Source organism: Buteo buteo, chromosome Z (assembly GCF_964188355.1).
Source record: "Buteo buteo chromosome Z, bButBut1.hap1.1, whole genome shotgun sequence".
In the NCBI taxonomy this organism is placed as follows: domain Eukaryota; kingdom Metazoa; phylum Chordata; class Aves; order Accipitriformes; family Accipitridae; genus Buteo; species Buteo buteo.
Window position 1 is genome coordinate 36,969,356 of NC_134204.1, and position 21,108 is coordinate 36,990,463.

At 37.5% G+C, this 21,108-nt stretch overlaps 1 protein-coding gene across 3 annotated transcripts in view; it reads right to left on the reverse strand.

The window, feature by feature from the left end:
• Positions 1 to 21,108, reverse strand: part of BNC2 (basonuclin zinc finger protein 2) — a 341,392-nt gene that overhangs the window by 244,327 nt on the left and 75,957 nt on the right. For 2 of the 3 annotated variants that reach the window (XM_075021244.1, XM_075021245.1), the window contains exon 2: positions 1,980 to 2,180. In XM_075021244.1, the coding sequence (XP_074877345.1) occupies positions 1,980 to 2,180 (201 nt within the window). Of the gene's footprint in view, positions 1 to 1,979; positions 2,181 to 2,876; positions 3,168 to 21,108 lie in introns of those variants that run through there. The other variant, XM_075021243.1, reaches the window with a different exon arrangement.

Sequence of the window (21,108 nt, forward strand, 5' to 3'; positions counted from 1 at the left end):
TCTAATGAGCTAGTGGTCTCAAATTATTTGACCCCCTTACACACTGTGATGCTCTTTTATTTAGTTTTGTTTCCTTTCTTTGTCAGTTTTTAATATTTTCTAGTATTTCAGAGACCACAGAGGCTGAATCTGTTGAAAAAGGTCTAATACTGAACAGGCAATCTAATACTATCTATGAGGTTCAATCGTCATTTATCAATTGATCGTTATCTGGATCTAGTTATGTTAACTCTTTTGTGGCTGAAATGGAAAGAACATTTTCTCCACCCCAAAAATTTAATCTCACTTCTTACTAAAAGAATACAGCAGGTAATTTGAATAACTGCTTTCTATGCTATTGCTCAATACCAATATAACCAAATAGTTATGTATCACTGACATGCATACAGCTGATAAGGCTTGTAAGCAGTGCAGTGGCAGTTCACACTTCCTAGTGCCAAGCAATGTTTTTGAAATGTGCATCCCTACCAGGAAATGAACTTTTTTACTTTCAAGAATGGGAAATTGAACAGAGTTGCTTATTTGCCTTATGTTGATTATATTCTATACCAGTGTACTGTATCAGCAGTAATCAGGGTCCCTCTACAGGATATATCACAATATTCCTTATTCAAATGCCTTCATTCTGTCCTGAGCTATACTGTTTAAACTGTTGTCCATAGACAACCGCTATTGGTTATTAACTATCTGCTTTGGAGGTTTTGTCGGCTTTAAAGTTTTGTTTTTTGTTTTTTTTTTTAATTAAATTACCATTTTATGGCCAGTATTCAAGCATGCTTTGTTACTGTAAACTATAAAAAACCTAATTACTTTCCCTCTCTTTTCTTACAGGACAACGCCTCTCAGGTAAATGAGTTCATTCATCTTATGTCCAACTTTAAATAAAAAATCTAAGATTAATACACAAATCATTTACTAACTCCTCTTTTGGCTAACACACTATTTCAATTATTATCAGTCAGTGTCAGACCATAAATGGAAACTAGTTTTCAGAAAGGCAAAACGTCCCCTGGTAGGGAGTCACCCTGTTAAAAGCCTCCAGGTTGAACTTCCCTCCCCTGCTTGAGCCCCGTCCAAGCTGAAAGTTTCTCCCTCTCTTTTTTCCTCCCCCCCCCCCCTTTTTTTTCTTTCCCCCCTTTTCCTTCATCCAGAAGAGCCAAGCAATTGTGCAAGATTAGCTATAACACACAGGGCGCGTATCACCAAGCGCATGGTACAGAGACACTGGCTCCTGTGATTAATTATCAGTTATTACTGGCCTTGCAGTAACATTTTCGCTTTCCCGTCAGAACCGGCATACCAAGCTGCCTTAAACGCGGCCCCCGGTGAAGGAGCAGCTCTGGGGAGGACGCCAAGGCTCAGCTCCGCAGAGAGGGGGGGGAGAGAGGGAGCGAGCGGGGAGGGGGAGCGGGAGAGGGACCCGAGGACTGAAACTGTCTCCTCTAACGACCCTCAGCTCCGTGCTGGCAGCAGCTCCAGCAGGACGGCTCGCCGCTCCTTCCCTCTGAATAAAACTGTGTTCTGCCACATGAAGTCAATTACGCCGTTCTGAGGGGCCCCCTAAATTTAGTATCAGTTTGATTTGGGGGCTTATGCACTCAGGAAGAGAGAAAAGAGTTTTGCTGGGATAGCAGATACTTTTATTTATGGGACGGGGGGAGAGCGAGGGGAAAAAGACTGGAACAAAACAAAAGCAAACAAAGAAAAACAGTCTTACTATGAGCAAAGCTCTATTTGGAAACTTTAAAACAAATGCTTTGCTTTTACTTAAACCTTTAATATTTTTTCCTCTTTTAAAAAGGAGCCCTTAGGGAAGCAATGAAGTAACCATGCACATTCCAATGACATAGTTATGACAGTTCAGAGGCTAACTATGTAGTGATGAATGAAACAAAAATGAAACGTGGAAAGAAAGAGAAAAAGGAGGGAAAAAAAGAGCACAAAAATGCTACGTTTCAAAATAAACGAAAGTAACGTACCTGTTGGGACATTCTGAATAAGAGGTTAGTGTCAGTGTTCTGCCATGTCCCCATGAAACCAGAGTCGGTCGCTGCCGTTCTTGTTCCGAACTGCATGGAGTTGTCAGTGCAGGAGTCTCTTAAAGTCAAGTCTCTTGCCCTCTTTCGCTCTCTGTGTCTCTGTGTGTGTCTGTCTCTCACATCCACTTCTGCCTCTTCTGACTGAAAAGTGAAGGTGGATTTTTTGAGCCTCTTGGCAGCCAGTAGCAGGAGTGTAGTGTAGTTAAGAAGCTAGCTGCACTGTGCGTTTCATTTGGGAAGGGGGGATTCAGGGGAGAGGGTCAGAGCTTCTTTCGCACCTTCAGCAGAGATACCCCTATCATTTATGCATAGATTGTGACTCCCCAAGCTCGCCTTTGCTCAGTTTAACAGCTGCCTGTCAGGTGTGCATGCAGCACTAAGGAGACCCAACCATCAGCTTCAAACTCTCAGCCACTGGATGTCATTGGATAGCAGAGCAAAGAGTCAACTGCACTGCTCCACTGTCAGGCACCAAATGACATCCTGCACTAACCCTTCAGTCTACAGATACACAGATACACACATGCACATTCTCTCTAAGTAGCACAATGATCAGAGTGAATTGGGAGAAAGAAAAGGCTGTGGCCCTTTCTCTGCTTTTCCTCAACAATGCTGTCAAGTACAGCATGTAATATCTGACACTTGCCTACCACACAGGATTAGCAAACCTTAAAAAAAAAAAAAAAGGAAAAGGAAAAAAGCAAGCAAGCAAGCAATTACTCTTAAATACAATATTCACTCAGAAGTAAAACATAAAAGTTGGCCTGGTTATTTTCTAAATATTAGTCAGACAAGAATTGTGGGATAGTCAGTTCCTATCCCAAATAAAACTCTTACCAAAGAGGGGAAAAAAGACATGATCCAACTCCTTTTGAAATAAAACCAGAAAGTCACATGCACATTTCATCTCTCACACCCCTCTCTTCCCTTGCCTACTGCTAAGTGTCTTAAGCAGTATCGCCAGCAAGAAAGGACGGGAAAATGAAAAAGCTAGCCCTTTCTTCCCCTCCCCCAAAAGATCAAAAGTAGTTTTTTGTTTTGTTTTGTTTTTTTAAGTAGCTGGTTGAAGCAGATACAATACACCTTTCAAATCGTAAAGAACAAAGAAATGAATCACAGCAGAAAAGAAGCCAGTCCCACACAGTTAAAAAGTAACGCAAAAGAAACATTATTTTTCCTTTAAGATCTTTCCTCTGTACTTAAGGTACAGTACTATATACCAGGATAAATAATACTACTACAATACTGGTTTTAATTACAGTGGCTTTTTAAAGTGAATCTTACTTGAAAAATTCTCTTACCCACTTCATCCTTTACATACAGACAAGAAATCATAACTCTGCAAACAAACTTCATAAATGTAAAACAAAATTCATGCAATCTTATAAAAAACGGCCAGAGTATTAAAAAAAAAAAAAGCTATCCTTTCCAACATAAGGAACATTCATCTTCTAATAAAATCTACAAATTTAGGAGGACAAATGTACCACTCACTGCTTTTTTCTTAACTCAGGAATAACAATAAACCTCACTCTCTGAAACAACAAAAGAAACAGAAGAGAGCTTCAGTGGCAGCTCTGTGTCATTAGTGTGCAATGAGAAAAGATGAGAAGATGTACACTATGTTGACACAAATGTGCCTTCCCCTCTAGACCCTACATCTCTTGAAAGCTTTTCTGTTAAACTTTCCTCCAGTTCAGCACCATTAAGTACAAAAAAAAGTCTCAAAAGCAGCAAATTCAATATCCAAGAAGAAACAAGCAAGAACCCCAAGAACTCTTGCCTTAAAATATATTAAGTCCACCTGCAGTCAATAAAAATATTCTCTACTGGGGAGGGGAGAATGACACTTAAGAGTCAATTGTGCCAACACTGGCTATACCTTTACAGCTAGCTATTAGCCCCTCAAACTCCCTCCAAAATCTGCCAGCCTCTTCATTTCTGAAGTGGCACTCAGTGCCTCAGTCAAGCTGCGTGCTCAGCTCCTGACCTTCCCACTAATGGCTGTTATTTGTGGGAGGCTTAAGGACACTGTCAATAGCAAGCTTCCTCCTCTCCGTTCTGCATCTCTTGCGTGCTCTCACTCGCTGTCTTTATCTCCACCTCTTACCCCCCCCTTCTTTTTCCTGTCCTGCAGTCCTCTCTTTTCCCAGAGAATAAAAACACCCGCGCACACACATGCATCCACACACGCACGCACGCGCGTGCACACACACACACACACACACACACACACAAAATCAACTGGCATGCAGCAGCAAGCACCTGCAGTAATAGACTCTTTTATTAAAACTGTTATTCTGCAAGACTTGGAATTCCCGGTGGACCGGGCCATGTCAAAGCCGATATAATTAACTAGAGGCTCAGCAACGGATCAATTACCAGACAAGCAAGTGATAGTGAAATCAATGAAAGATCATCAGCCACATTATCAGTGTTGCAACTCATTAGGGTAAAACTGAGAAATGTGCTCAAAGCGAGCCCAAGCAAGGTGGCATTACAAAACAAAGGGCTAATTTGGAGACCCTGCTGTGAACAATCTGTAACAGAATTAGCCTTTTTTTCCCCTAAACTGCAGAGCTCAGTAACGAAATGTGACAGACTGAGAGAAGCAGTTTATTAAGACACCAACTCCAAGTTTATTTAGTTCATAAACTCTCTCCTAGAAAATCAATACAGTCTGTACAGGGTTATTAGGCTGACTAGCTAATACATCCAAATCTGGTCTTCCCAAGCAGAAATCTTGACCAGAATGCTACAACCCTACATGAAATCTAAGCACACTCAGATCACTGTATCAAAGAAGGACTATCATTTAATTGTCAAATGCCTGACTTCTACATCACACCTTCAGAACATTTTAAAGAAAGAAATATTCTTGCCTGCTCCCCCCCCCCCCCCAACTAACATGACAGAAAAGAAACAAAATTTAGTCTGCAGTTCCAGTCCAGCTAGGGTCATCCTTAAATTTACAGTGCCTATGTAGCATCTTGTCTGGCACAATAATGCCAGCATATAAAATCAAGAAAACAAATAATTACTGAATTTCAAATAGGGAAATGAAAAGTAGTAGTTACTAAGGAGAAAAAAGTAATCATTGCAGGAAAAATACAACAGAAGTACACCTCCTATAGTAGCAGATTAAGCCTCCTCTAACTGTACAGCAATATGGGGGAAAAAAAGAAGAAACAAAAAAGAAACAAAACTGACATGAAATTTAGCAAAAATTGTAATAATCAGAATCCAGGCTTAGAACCCAGTCAGTCCTTCCCTTTGTAATCTATTGCCCTCTGCTTATTGCTATATTCCTTTGGATGCAGAAATATTCTTTGAATCATCTGCGGGAAGCACTGGAACTTCTTGTTAGTATACAAGTTTGGCACAAACTGAGTAGAACAGTATTTTTTCTCCCCCCCCCCCCCCTCCTTGGCTAACTCATATGAGAATCAGAAACAGTATAGAGAAGGTAAGGGCTCTAACAGCATTTAAAACAAATCCTTTTAAAAGCATTAAAAAAAAAATCTCATTTTCAATAGTTTTTTGATCAGGAATGTGTTCTGCAAGTATTTTACTGCTATCCAATGGCATTTGTGCTGAAAGATAAAAGGATCCATGAAATTATTTTACATTTTCAGCTTCTGGGAATACCCAGGTGCTGAATAGAAGAGGTGGCTACAGAATCCAGGTTCTAATGGAACTTAAAACAGAGTGCAGTTGCAGTTGTCTACTTGTGTTTTTGAGAATTTTAAATGCTTTGTGAACTGTATGTGAGGTTCAGAGTTTTTTCTTTTCATTTTAACTAATACTTATTACTTACTATCACAGACAATTACATTATATGTGTGGCTTTGTGAATCTTTTAGAAATACAACATAGTTGATTTTGTCTCTCCTGTTAAAACTACCGATACAGAAATGCACCATCTGGCAAGAAAGGATAGGAAAGGTGATTACAGAAAGCCCAGGTGATGCCAATAAGAAAATCTAGCCAGCAGAATGTGCTATATAATGCAAACGTACCTTATTTTTTCTAAATTCCATTATTCTAATCATTTAAGTGTTAATTGGTTCAGTCAAAGGGTTAATGCAAATAGTTCAAAATGACTAAACATTGAAAAAATATTTTCTTCTTTTTGTTCCAATTATTCTGTATTATTAATTAAGCTGTTAAAACATGCAACAGTTACTATCTTTTTAATGTTCAATAATATGTAAACTCTTTAAAGAGATTTTTGTTCCACGTCTCTGCTTTAGATATTAATCAAGAAAATAATTACAGAGGAATTTAGTAAAAAAAATCTACATGCATATAACTATGTACTGTTCATGTACGTTCAACGAGGTCCAATTAGTTGAAAAGAATTTGCATTTCAGTTAGTATGAGCTAACAAGACTGTAGGGAGACAATGCGATTCTACTAGCAGGGCAAGAAAGAATGGTGTTTTTCTGTAAGCATCAATTCCCATAACTGATAATTTTAAAATGTTACTGATCTTTACAGTATTTGTTTTTCAAACATCTAGGAGTTCAGTATAAATGTTTATATTAACTGTACATGCAGCAGTGTCCCTGAGACTACTCCTGGGGAAAAAAAAAAGATAAAACAGTGAGCATAGATTTATTATTTCTGTTGATTTAGTATTTACGTTTCTATTTAATGATAACAATCCATCGATTATTTTAAAGGAGCATTCCTTATATTTGGTGTTCATTCTCAGGATTCATTAAAGGTACTGGGAGAAGATTCAGAAAATCTTTATGTCTCTATGCAAATGTTCCAATTTTCAATAGTAACGATACATACACATGACATACACAGTTGGTGATCTCATATGTGTATACATAGTTTTCCTAAATCTCTGTACCCTCAACTGACTTACTGGATAGTACCTGTAATTCCCAGAGTTCATTTTGCTGCAGATGTTAACAGTTTTTCTAATTTGTAATGACAGTAAACTGGCCTTTGCTCTTCCCTTATTCAGTATTCATTTCTAGGCTTGGTTAAGTAGATAGCTGGGTTAAAGATCAGTGGTTTTTCATGTGACACATTCTGGTATTCATCTAATAGCTTGCTGGGACAAAACTGTCCCTGTTCTTGCCAAAATAATGAAAATGGTCCTCCACATCACATGACAATCAGCCCTTGCTTGTGCTGAAACAACCAAGCTTATATAATTGAGTTGTTTTAAAGACATTTTGTAACTGAATATTCCATACTGCCTCCAAAAAGGTATATATTTTACCAAGTAAGAGAGAATTCTTCTATTTGTCATTACAATAATATGTAAGCAGAGACTGTAACGATAATATTTACACTTTATCCACAGATAACAGCAAAGTTCTGAATTGTGTCCTATCAGGAATAGAATCTCACACTTGAAAATTATGCAAAGCCATCTCAATGGTCATATTCAGAGAGGTGGTGATTCCACTGCGGAAATGTCATTCTTTATCATCCCCTGCTCCCTAAGAATTATATAAGGGACTCACTCTGCAACATCTGTTAGACTCTATGAAATGTTCACAGATGTCTAAAATGAAAAAAAAAAAAAAGTAGGGGGGGATTAATAAAGGAAACCTCCTCTGAACAGATAATCTACCCACATTTCCATATCCTCAAGAAAAAAAAATTTGGCAGCACTGTATTTTCTCTGAAACCTGTCATCCTTACTTTGTAAAACATTTTTGCCTGAGTTTTAATAGGTAACTTCTGACTTATAAAAAAAAGGCATAGGATTGATTATGTCATCATGCAACAATGAGACTGAATACTTTTTAGACCCCTGTGTTCCAAATGTCTTTGCTGAATTCTTCTTCTCTATCTTATTATAAGTATTGTGCATTTAGGAATCTGCTTTTCACTTTAATGTGTGTGCCTAATTCACACAGATTCTGGAGTGTCCACATCTATGTTTTACTTTTTTTCTTTCATGGAAGAATTTTCAGGTCAAAAGTGCTCAGTATCCAGATCTTCAGACAACTGAAGCATGGCAGAACTTTTCAACATCAGTAAAGTTTTCACTTATAATTAAAAATCATATTTTCAAACCCTAGGCTACTCTAAGTTGGTTATTCATGCTTTTTTTTAGACAGATATTTAATTTCTTTCCCATTACACATTAGGTGACGTGACAGGACCTTTATCCTCAAATAAAAATTTTGATTATGAGTCTGAAAGTGTACATTCCTGTTCTGAAAGATTCAGGTCCTAGCAAGCTGTCACACTGCAACGGATCCTAATCACATCTTTGCCAAACTATGCACCAGCACCCCATACCACAAAACCCTTACAAAGACCGCTGTGACACGCTAGCAAAAAGTAAGGTGAAAACTGTGACCTATTGCCTGCAGATAAAAACCTCATCAAGCAGAGATCATCACGATTTTAATCACTCAGCCACTGTGTTTTAACAAGTTACAGAAACAAAGGAACAGTAAAATACAGAAAAAGTAAGTACACAGACAAGACAATGACATCCATATATGCTGTCCTTCAGTGTTTAACATGATCACAGTGTGAATGTTGGCAGAGATGCCCAGTTGCAGGTTTGGGGGATGAATATGAACATGGAGGATATTACACAAATTAGAGGAAAGTTCTTATCAGCTGCAGGTGATGAATAGTATATACTTTTGTTTTCTTGTTTTGCTTTTGTTGTGCTTTTTTGTTTCTTATTTAAACAAGCCAATACTGGGAGTTCAGGTGACCTGAAACTCCTTTTTACAGGGGAAATCACATCTGTGTTTCTTGACCTACTTTGTAAGGGAGATATGTCAAATATACTAATTTGCCTGCGCAACAACAGAGGAGTACACAAGTGAATCAGAGAGAATCAAAGAATCATGATTACAGTGGATATGCATATATAAATGACAAAATGCAGGTGAAATGGAGGATGGAGAAGGTTATAAAAACAAGTAACTTGATAAAAACCTTATAAAAACACACAACCTAATGCCTAGTAACAACAGTTTGTTGATTGTGTCCATTAAGTTTTCTAAGTAATTACTTGCTGTTTAAAAGGTATTCTACACATCAGCATGCCATGTAACTAGTAATAGCGACTACATACATGTGGATAATACACTAAACTAAAAAAGTTCACACTTTTCTCAGAAGAATTTTACATGCCTAGCAAAAATTTGGTGCAAACCCCTTAAGACAGGTAAACAGGGCAGCTCATTCTGCACATGTGGCACAGTTCCACATCCAGTCTTCATTTCATATCTGTGTTTGCGTCAGTGTCTTTTTTTGACACAAAACTATCTATTTATTACTTAATTGTTTATACCAAAGTGTAGAAGATAACCACATTAAGGTATGAGAATCTGATTAAAAGCACAGTAGATACAAGCTCCAAGAGACTTTGATTTAAACTGTGCATCTAATGAAATGTCTGTACAGCCCACTGCTGAAATAATAGTGGGATTCAGACATTCTGTTTCGATTTACAAGGGATTAAAAGGACAGAGGGCACCTGACATGCCATATAACACAGGAAGATGTATAACACAAAAATAAATGTATTTCACTTTTAAAATAAAATATTTCAAAACCAGTTGTATCTGCTGAGACTTAAGTTCAGGATTCAACAGAAACAGCAAGTTCACGGCAACTGCTAAAATAACAATGCAAGAACTCAATTTATGTAAGTCATTGAGAAAGATAATTCAAACACTTTGATCTAAAAAAATCCCACCTTTACACATGTTTACATCCACGGATTATCACTATGCTATTATACAGGTGTACTACTATATTACAGCATCTTTCAGCTATTGATAATCTGGGGTTAAGCAAGGTTTATATTTTTAATATACTATTAAACTCAGCAAGTTTTGCTGTTCTTCTGACACACATCCTAAAACTGTGGAAAATGTCTGCTGGACACTACTTTAGTACAAGACCTTTATAAAGCGATTTATCCTCTGGTAGTTAATTTCATTATTCTCATCCTTTTAGTAAACTGTCTCCCAAACAAGCAAGGTCTTTGGATCCCACAACAGCCTGAAGGGTTTAAGTGTAGGCTAAGATTATGATCTAATTATTCGATAATATAATCTATTGTGCCACTTCCTCGTAACAATTATTTGGTGTCTAAAACATAAGTCTGTCATAATTAAATAACTAAACTGACCTAAAAATCCTGGTGGTTTATAGAAGAGCTGAATTTTAGGTGGCTGAAAAGACACTTCATGCACAAATGCAAGACTGAATTAGGAGTAGCTATGTTTTTCTAATTACTGACTCATTCACAGTACAGAGAATTGCCTGAACTGCCCAGTGTCCTACTAGCTCTCTGGACAATTAGGAAAAGCTGCATTAGCAAGAACTCAGCAGTCTCTGTCTCACTTCTCTCTGGAGGACCGGGGAAATGATGAGCTCCATCACCTGGCCAGCAGTAGCAGCAGCCACAAAGTCACCTCAGGGACTTGGACAAAGAGATTCATCTGCAGCCTTGGCAGCAACTAAAGTATGCCTTACTAACAGACAGTCACACGACCACACACTGGCACAAAGTCCTTTCATTAAGAGCTGTTGTCTAAGTGACCTGTCACAGAGTTTCATAAAGCAGCATTAATACTGTGGGCCAAAATGAGATTGATCTTTGAGCTTCGTGGTCTCCTGTTGACAACAGTGCATTATAAAACCAATACTAAATACTTTATAAACAGGTCTCCCTCCAGTGTATTAGAGGAACAGTGCATATTTCATGCCCTATAGTTAGGTAGCCACATATCCATCAGACAATTAAATAATTTATAAGATACTCAGAAGTGCAATAAGACTCAATAAACTTTTAAATACTTACAAGCTACTATTTTGTTTGAAAACATACAAAAAAAAAGATACCTGCTCACCTGCTGAGTACAGAGCATCAGTAAAATTCAATTTTTATAACATCTTTTCACCTGAAATATCCTCACTGCACAGAAGCAAATCCAGCTCTCCACTCAGTTAAAAAAAAGGACACTCATTTCAAAAATCTTTTCTAAATTTCCTGCAATATTACTTTCATTATATTTCGGTTTCCTCTGCTTGGCATTAGACTCCTTTTTTGTCCTTTTGTACACTCTGGCCAACATGGCTGCAAGAACCTTCTCCTCTGCAATGCCTGCCATCTGGAACCACCCTGCTGCATTTCTCTCCCTCATTCTCCATCTATTTTCAGCCTTCATCTGGAAACAATATGTCTCTGTTCTCATGTCTATGTCTCTTAACTTCTAGTAAAAAGGAAAAAAAACTTTTTAATTTTATTAACTCTGCACAGTGTTTTGGAGATAAAGTTTGTGTGAAAAATACTATACAAAGACATTTCTTTATTAAATCACAAGATTGCAGGGACAGAGCTTACAATAAAAAACGATCTAAAAATACTTCCTATTCTTTTAAATTTAATATGTAAGACAATAGTTTGGGTGAATTTTTTAACAAGTGACTTCATTATAAAATGAAAAAATATTCTTAATATTAGTAATTCATTCACACTTTCATGAAAAAAATAAAAAGAGTTGGCCTCCTTTTCAAAAACTGTGGAAAACATGTAGTTCTTAAAGACAAATACATCTGAGAACATTTCAGCACATTTGGAAGAAAATCAGGATATGTATTTCTCTTTTCCACCCCATAGAAAAGATTTTCTCTGTGTTGCTACCATAGTAGATGAAGAGACACTAACTGCATATAAACACTGAAAGCACATTTCTATGATATTTGCATACTGGTTATGCCAGCAATGTAGGAGATATAAACAGGTTGAGCTCCTATAATATTAAGACGTTACGGGCCAAATAAGCTTTTTACTTCTTTGGTTCATCTTCAAAACACCAAAATCCTGTTTATGGAGATTCTGAAATTTTCATGTATAATACTGTCTGAATCTCTGTTAAAATGAAACTCGTAAGCAGAATCTCGCATTATCTAAGCCCTTCTGAGCTGGATGTCTGTAAATTTGTTCTAACTCACTTTAAAAACTGAGATTTCTCTCGATGGGAGTAGTTCCCAAACCACCACAGGCGTGGACCTTTGTATAGTATTGCGGGTGCTATGGTTTCACAGACAAGCCACATTAATACAGGATAGCAAGCATCTGGAACCCACAGCTGTGTGTGCTCCAGCCCCAAAGCACCCACAAGTCTATGCCAATTCAAACCCCTATTCCCAACCCACAAATGAACCACACTGGTTTTCTTCAGGAGCCAGACCTGAAATCGAAACTTTTGGGTTCTCTCCATTCACACAACTGAAGAGAGAATGGGAGTGTTGGGGGAAAAGGGGCAAATATGCTCTTAAGGAAAATCACAATGGACAGTCCCTGCCTTGGCTTTCACATATGGCCTACTTGGGACATGTTGACCCACAGGGACCTTGAAAGTGCTATTTAAAGACTAAACTGGATTTTGTTTTTACAGTAATTGCAACAGACTCACAAGGCTGGCACCGAAGAAACATCTACAAGTCTATCTGTTATGGGAAGACTAAGCCTTTGAAGGGTGGGGTTGGGGGGTTGTTCAAGGATGGGAGAAAGGGGGAGTGGAGAGTGTCCCAGATAACAGCCTTGCTGCTTAAGCCCAATAGGTAGGACCCTCCTCTGCCCTTTGGCCTGCAGCTAAAAGGCATGAAGACAGTTTTAACCACCACTTTGCAAGAAAGCCCTGCGCTACACCTTCAATAGCGTTAGTAATGTTATTACATGTATAACAGAGAAGAATTAACATGTCCTCCCCCTTACTAAAATACCGTGTGTCCTCTGCAGCACAACCCTTAGACCTTTCTGAAGCCAGATAAGGAAAGGCAGATACCTCCAAGTTACTTCAGCCTAAATTTTTTAAGACCTCCCACTCTGTACTAATGGGTCCTAAAACAAAAGGCTAGGCCTGTTATTCCTTTTTATCCCTGGGATGTGGATGTTTCAGCCCTTTACGTGTACTGTATACCAAACAGAAGCTTCAGCTACTGAACAAACATTTTACTACCTGAGATTAAATTACTTTTCTTACTACTTTTAATCTGAAAACTGGGCTTGCAAGTTCTTGTGGGTGTACATAAATGTCCCTTCAAAAACTCGCCAGTTTTGCAAGAGAGCTTTTTCTTCTTTATGCCAAATACTTGGAAACATAGGCAAGGTTCAACCACAGGCAAAGAGTCCCCCAAACAAGATGATCACTTGGAAAATGTGAAGAAAGGACATCAACTGATTTCTCCCAGAGTTGGCTGATGGGAGGTGAAGAAAGCTCTTCCTTGAAGAGCATTCATTCTCATTTATGCGCATGCTCTGAAGGAGGAGGGAGACCCAGGACAGGGGAATGCAACAGTATGGCTGAGCATCAGTGATACCCACCAAGCTCCCTTAGGATGCTAGCAGTTAGACCCTTTCTCCTTCCCTTTCCCAACACCAGCTTCAATTGAGATTAGCAAAACTGAGCAGCAAAAAGAGTAACCCATTGCAAAGTATTAGTTTAGGTTTAATTAGATGGTTGTATGCTGAAGACAGAACTACAGAGACAGCCATTACAGAGCAGGATAATTCTAGTATGGTAACTATCAATCCTCCTTCATTCAACACACTTCCAGGATACCTGTGAACATGTTAAAAGTCAATCATAAGAAAACACTCGTTCCACTTCATGAAAAGGAAGGATTTTTGTAAGTGGGAAATAACCTGGGAGAATGTCAGTGGTCTATGACCCTGTTGTCCAAAGCTGCTATCCAAAAAGCTTTAAGATTTTGTCTGATGATGAGCTACTGAGTAAGCATTTCTTAAAAGGTGGTACACAGCTCAACAAGTTTAAAATAGCACAAAAGCGTTCCACTCCACTCTGATGTTAAAATAGCAAGCTAAAGCAAAACCTGGTGGGTATCTACAAAGATTTTTAACCTCCTGAAAATATAATATTCTTTTGTCACTCTGAAGGTGTCTTAGAAGCAAAAAAACTAGAACCTTAAGTAAAACTACAAGAAAGGAAGGTATGTCCTGTTTTGCTTAAAAGATGAAATTTGTCTTAGGAGCACATTTGGATGGAGGTAGAAATCTGACTTAAAAAAAAAAAAAAAAAGCCTTTTTTCTCTTTTGCTAGAGGACTGATCCTCTAGGATTGAGCCTTCTAAAGAAAAAAAATCTCAGTGAGTTTTAAATCAAAGAGACTAAAAGAGTAAAGCAATGTAGAAATTTTAACAATGAAAACTTCTCCTATATTCTTACTCCCTCCTCACATACAAGATTAATACAAGAAGAATTGAGAAAAGCTAAAAACCTGCCAACCCAAGCAAAATCAGGGCACAAGCAGGTTTATTTGCTTTGCAGGTCACTTTTCAAAAGGAATACAGGATAAGCATCAATGTAAACACATGGAAGACTATATAGTGTCATACACTTGACTTAACAGAAGAGGTAACTGTACAAAGGTAATTGAGGTGAAAAGTACACCTAGAAAGCATCACAGAAAACATCAGCTGTTTCCTGTCAAATAATGTAGAGTTCTTAAGAAAAAAATTAATCTTTTAAAAAATTGTTGAAGAAATGAACCTTGAACTCTCAGCTTCTATATTGCTATGAATGCTCCGGCACTCACATTATAAAAATCATCCCATCCCTACACAGGAAATAAGAATAAATTTCTGCACTTTTCTCGATCAATGACTTACCATTATGTTTTATACTGGATTTTTTGTAGGTGAATGTACTTAAATTGACTTTTCATTTATCTGTTTTTCTAACACATTCATAATTTCAGAGAGAGTAATTAAAATCCATAGACACTAATGTAGAAATATTATACTTCTCATGCATTCTCTCTTTTGAATCCTCATGCATTCTCTCTTTTGAATCCTGTCCTGACAATTTTACTTATTGTCACAAAGAGATCATAATCACAAAAATGCAAAAAGCAATCTTTCAGTATTCTACATGTTGTGTTGAATTCATTTGAAGTTTATTTCTGATCTTTGATAAACAAGAAAGCATCGCTGCTTATCTGGCAAGTTGGGATCCTATATTTGCGTACACATGCACAGCAGCTGATTTTTCACAAGGTATGAAGCAACAGATGCTTTGTTTTTGAGATCAGAACCAAACCCACAAAATAAATCTCTCTAAGAAGCTGAGATATTTTGAATTTTCACTAAAAGACAATTTATCTCAGGATTATTTACACAAGAACTGAGAGATGGCTCCATTGCTGTTAGCTGCATCCTATTTGTATTAAAACAAAGTCTAAGAGACTTAAAACCAAGCTCAGCCCGTCTCCCTCCTCCAGCTGTGCTAGGTGCTGTACAAACAAAAGGAAGAGAGAGTTCCTGTCTAGAAAGGTTTATAGCCTGAATAATCAAGAGAGACAACAGATAGAAGAAAGGAAGTATCTCATTTTGATTTTTACTGTTGGGAAACTGATACATTGAGCTGGAATTTTACAGAGTATTTCACACCCATAGCTCATGCCAGATTTTCAAAGAGCCAAGAATAGCAGGTATCAGACTACAAACTGCAAAGAAAGTTACTGGCATGATGCTTCACCAGAGCTTTAAAATGAACTAATTGTAGAGTTTGTAGTTAAGCCATAAATGAAACAATACTATTGAAAAAATATTGAAAAAGTTTTACAAAATATTGTAAAAAACCTGTTGGTTTCTCCCTGCCTCCCCCCCATCCCACCTTTTCTATCACCTCAAATACTAATTTATCTCAGTGTCTCTTATGACTCACTAAATTCAAGACATGCACTTTCTATCACAACACAGAGACAGCAATTAGAAGCACACTGAAACTGCTGTCAGGTTGTCTTCCTAATCCTTAACATGACTTGATCACTGCAGGTCAAATGCATGATTTGATACTCATGCCTTGGAGGACACAGTCAATGACTCTACAGTTTTGTTGCTGTTTGCTTCACACAGGAGCATCAAGATTCACTAATCCTGTAGAAAGTAAGTGAAACATCCAAGACTAGCAAGTAAATAAAACAGGTGGAGGAAAAGCTTATATATAACACTAGAAACTGAAAGTTACAGTTCATTCACATAGCTGCCCACTTCTAAAAACAATTTTGGAGTACATTTCATTAGAATCTGAAATGCATGTTTCTAGCGAATTTCAATATACATTTGATTTACAAATTCCAGTAAAAATGTGCCACAGCTGGCAGAATAAATTACTATAATAAATCATTATTAAATAACTGTAAATCTTTAGAATGGCATAATGTCTAATAAAAAAATATGCATGCAAAAATGAGTATTTGTGGAGAAACATTCTTCATATAGTGGAAAACAAATTACAAAACTTACCATCCTGGTAGTACAGGATAATTCAATGAGTAAATGTTGGAATAAAATTCACATAAATAGTGTTTAATCTACTGCGATTTCATGTTAACAACTGCATCTGAACAAATTGCATGGTAAAGGGTGATGGTAGAAGTACTATATTTCAGGGCTTTTTTATGTTAAACATTCACATTTCTGGTAGAAAACTCCGGCCCTTGCAATGCATCATCAGAGCAGAACATTTACTTTCCAAATACCATGCAAACATTGCTAACTGTACCTCTGGATTTTAGAAACATTTTCTATGTTTCAGGGTCTGGGTTTGGTTTTTTTAAAAAAAAAACAACACCAAAAAACCCATCCCCAAACACAGTACCAAAAAGCCCCAAATCGCTTCATTTTAACCTGTGTTCCCTCTGATGTGCATCAGATGGACATTTACAGTAATCCATTACTGCAGAAATCAGCTGAAGAGCTATTTGCTCATTCTAAAACTTCCCATGCCTTGTTTAGCTCTTACAAGACTTCATTTGTCAAAGTGCAGACACAGTGCTGATGTCGCATTCAATGGCGCATTTCTATAGTCAAGATGAGCTGCAACAGCGCGACAGGCCCCGGAGTACCTCGCTGCTGAGTGTGATTGCTTCCACTGCCTCTTGGGATGGGTAAATTATTAACTGACACTTTCACAACTGAAGAACTGTCTAAGATAAACCCATTAAAACTGTTAGCCTACAGAACACTTCACAATCCTGGTTTGTTAAATCTTTGTCAAAGTCATCATTTGGCCAAGCTCTTTAAATATACATATGCATCTATATAAAATCTATTTATAAAACTTTTAATTATGAAAGTTTCCTCTACCTTTCCTTGTCTCATTTTCTTTGGCTGAACGAAGTAAACCTTGCAGTTAGAGGAAGGCTGCTAAGGACTGAATTATAAAATAGGAATGACAAAAGCTTAAGGAAGATAGAAATATACTAAGCACTGTGATTCATGTGATTAATTCACTACAACGACACAGTAAGTAGGTAATGCAGAAAGACTGCAGGACAACCAACAAGTCAGTACAAACTGGAAACAGTAACACAATGTCAGGTGGTAATGGTTGCTGGAAAATTTACCCACTCAGACATAAAAATCTATTAACTCAAAAAAAAAAAAAGAACCATAAAAATAGTTTCTGTGCATATTTTTTAAAGTTTCTCAGATGAGGTGACAAGCAGATTTTTACAAAGTCGAAAAAGTCTATTAATACTACATACACTTTTCTCCTTATCTTTATGAATGCTAAAGAGAATCATGATATTAACATTTAGAGCTGAATTAGCTGACTCTTAAAAAAAAGACAGACTATTACAGTTACTTCACTTTTTTGTAGTCTGGTCCAGATTTTACTTTAAGCCAAGGAAGTAGACAAAGAACTAACATTTTGTGTGCCGACGTATAATGTAACTAGTATAAAATTTATTTATCCCCAATACATATCATACACCCAATTACCCTACTGCCCTACTAAATTTAAAAAAAAAAAAAGAATTGATGAGTCATATAGGAAGTAAAACTGTTTAACTAGCAAATTTCTGCTTCATTCACAGACAAAGTTGCCGTGGGCACTCCCTCTTATGCGAGCACAGAAGAAAAGCCACACTAACTCCAAATCCAACCACACTTGCCATAACATGATCATGAAACTGCACGCAATTAAAATGGTTTGTAGACAGTAAGAACACGCCTGAACATTATGGGTATGCATGGAAGCAACAGAGAAAATTTTCAGTGAGGTACCTTGTCTAGTGAATTAAGAAACCAAGAAATAAACAGTGCCACACTCTAATCCAGATCAATTTAATAACATATCGTACAACCTCTTCACAGAGAAAAATACACAGTCTCTCCTACAGGGGTTCATTTTTGGGGAGCCTGATTTAATGCTCATAGGTACTGATTTGCTGTTCCAGTTGACTTCTGTCACAGCTGTGAGTGGTTAGAGTAATCAGAGCCTGACAGGTCCTAAATCAGGAAACCAAATTTACAAGTCACTTCTGAAGATGTGACTTTAAACTGTGTCTAAAGTGGGAATTATGCTTCAGCTACCTAATAAGGATACAGCAAAGATTTACATTAAAAAATGACTTACATGCAAATTACTTGTGCGAGTGACAAATATTATTTTAAGAATATTAAGAATGAGTGTTTTACCCTACAGGAAGCATAGCTGGTTCATCAAACCAAATTAACAGAGATATTCAGAGGCATTACTCCAGTATCTGCCTAACCAATGTGTGTGTGAGTCTGTGTGTGTGTGTGTGTGTGTGTGTGTATCTAAGTGTGTGCATACACATGTACCCACAAAGCATCTCTCTCTCTCCCCCCCCCCTCCCCTTTTCCAGCCAAAAGGGAGTGCCTTTTTTTTATTAACTGGAATTCACCCTGAAGCTCAGAAGGAATTTTGAGGGGGCAGGACAACGGTTTGAACTCTTTGTTTTATCCACACTGTTCTATATTCTTTCTGATAATTTGAGATAGGTAACTAAATTACAGGCTTACAGGGATTCCCATGATTGTAAAACCCACAAAAGTGTTGTCTAAAGTATGATATTATACCCACAGATACATTTCTAATGCCCATACACATACAAATAGTGCAATATAAGCCTCATTTTAGCGTAAAATAATCTGAACCCAATCTCCTCCATGTACCTCATGCCCTAACAAAAGCATTCATCTGCTTCTCTGCCCTTTCAGCTTTCTAGTTTGTACTCAGCTGCATAATCCATAGTCCCAAGACTATTTTATTCAAAACTTTCTAAACATGCTGCTTGTATGTGTCCCTACTGCCATATGATGTTCATGACACACACCACTACAGCATTATCCTCCAAAAGTATCTCTGCCTGCAGCAGCAGCATTCACAGATGCTGTTCTACTAATCTATGGACCAAAACATACAATACATTTTGCCTGTGAATTCCTAATAGCTGATTTTCACAAATCATGAGTGTGACATTGAGATTTATTATATAACTTACATTGCCCCATGAAACATCAGGGAGCAAATACTAAGCAATGTCCTTTAAACTTCTGCAGTGAAGTATTCTCCCTTATTTGGAATTCAGCTGGTACAGAGCTTCGTACAGTACACAATGTAACGAAGTGGCAGCATAACGACTCAAGTGCATGTCCACAAAAGCAAGACCATCACAGTTAGTCTTTTGCGGGAAATTCCCAAATGCCACCATTTCACTGTGACAAGTCACAGCAGGAAAGACCCTGAAAAAGTATTTTCTCAGAGAAGTGATGTTCCAGTTTTAAGAAGGGGCTGTATGCATTAGTGAAGAGTCTCCTCCAACTTTGAAATATTCTGGTTTTGATTCCTGAGGCGTTCTTTCTATGTATGTGCAATGAAGTAGCACAACTGCCATTACTAAGAGCCCAGGACATAAGGAGAGACAGTCTTTTAAAACAGGGAAAAAGACAAATGGTCAGAAAAGGCTATGTCCTTCATTAGACCAGCTGGCATAGAAGTGGCCATGATTTATGCATGCGAGGCATTCAGGCTTCTCAAGGGGTACGAAGGGACATTCCTAACACGGCAAGCATCAGAAGCTTACAAAGATCAGCAACAGCCTAAGTGTGGAGGAAGGAGCTATGCAAGGAAAGTGAAAGTCACTAACATATGAGAACATACTTCTTTGAAAGAAAATAAGCATCTACCTGCAGAAGACAAGATGGAGTATTTGTTTCCATCCCCATGTGTACAAACCATATGCTACAGACAGCTTCACCAATGTCAGAAAGCAGGATTCCAGAGAAGGTTGCTCTGAACATCCAGAATTGCAAATGCACCATTGAACAAAGCACCTGGCAGATCAATCACGGTAACTTACAGATATGAAATGGAAGCATGGGAGGCAGTGCTGGTTTACTCTAAGTAAAATTAACATGCTGAGAAAAAATGCTATGTAGTATCTCAGCAACCATAGATATGGCTGCACAGCAAATGGAGAAGTAAATTCTTTCTAGATTTCCATTTGTACACACCATACCTTAAAGTCTTCTACTATGAAAATGCAAGAGTCTCCTTTGGAAGACCTGCGACAGAGAAGGACAAGAAAAAGTAACAAAAGCCTGACATGGAACAATTTTTTTTAGTATTTATTTGAGTTACAGAGTATGTGATTGGCAATAAAATACAGCTCAATGTTGCTCCCTAATAAAAGTTAAAACTCACTCTCTTCCCACCCACACAAAGTAATTTTGTTTAGAGACCTTCATTTCTTTTGGCCTTAGCCCATATGAGGGGTGTGTGATGCAGTCAGTGCCAGTAATTGCTTCCATACAATACAAATATTTGAAAACATTTTGCATACTTGTTATGATTATGTATGACATTTATATTGTATTTAAAACTCCAATGGGCTTGCAGATTTTATTTTTGCCTATAGAAAACAAAGACACAGCAGAGAATGTTCCTCTAATATATTTAAGAGAACTAAGTCAATTTTATTTTCAGTTAATAACCTATGAACTCTTAGCCTCTCAACATTTGTTTTTTACATTGAAAACAAAAGTATGTACATTAACTGTAAAGCTATGGGAGCTATGTACACAAGTTTGATTGCATATACATTCAGACAGCACATGAAACTGGACAGTTAGGCAAATACCTGTGCTTTTGCAATTATTATATATATGTTAGCTGCTGGCAGAAATAATGATCCCTACTCTGAAAAAAACATCTGCAAAAACCTTATCCCACAGATATGCATACCTATTCAATCCCTTAATTTTACAGGTGTAATAT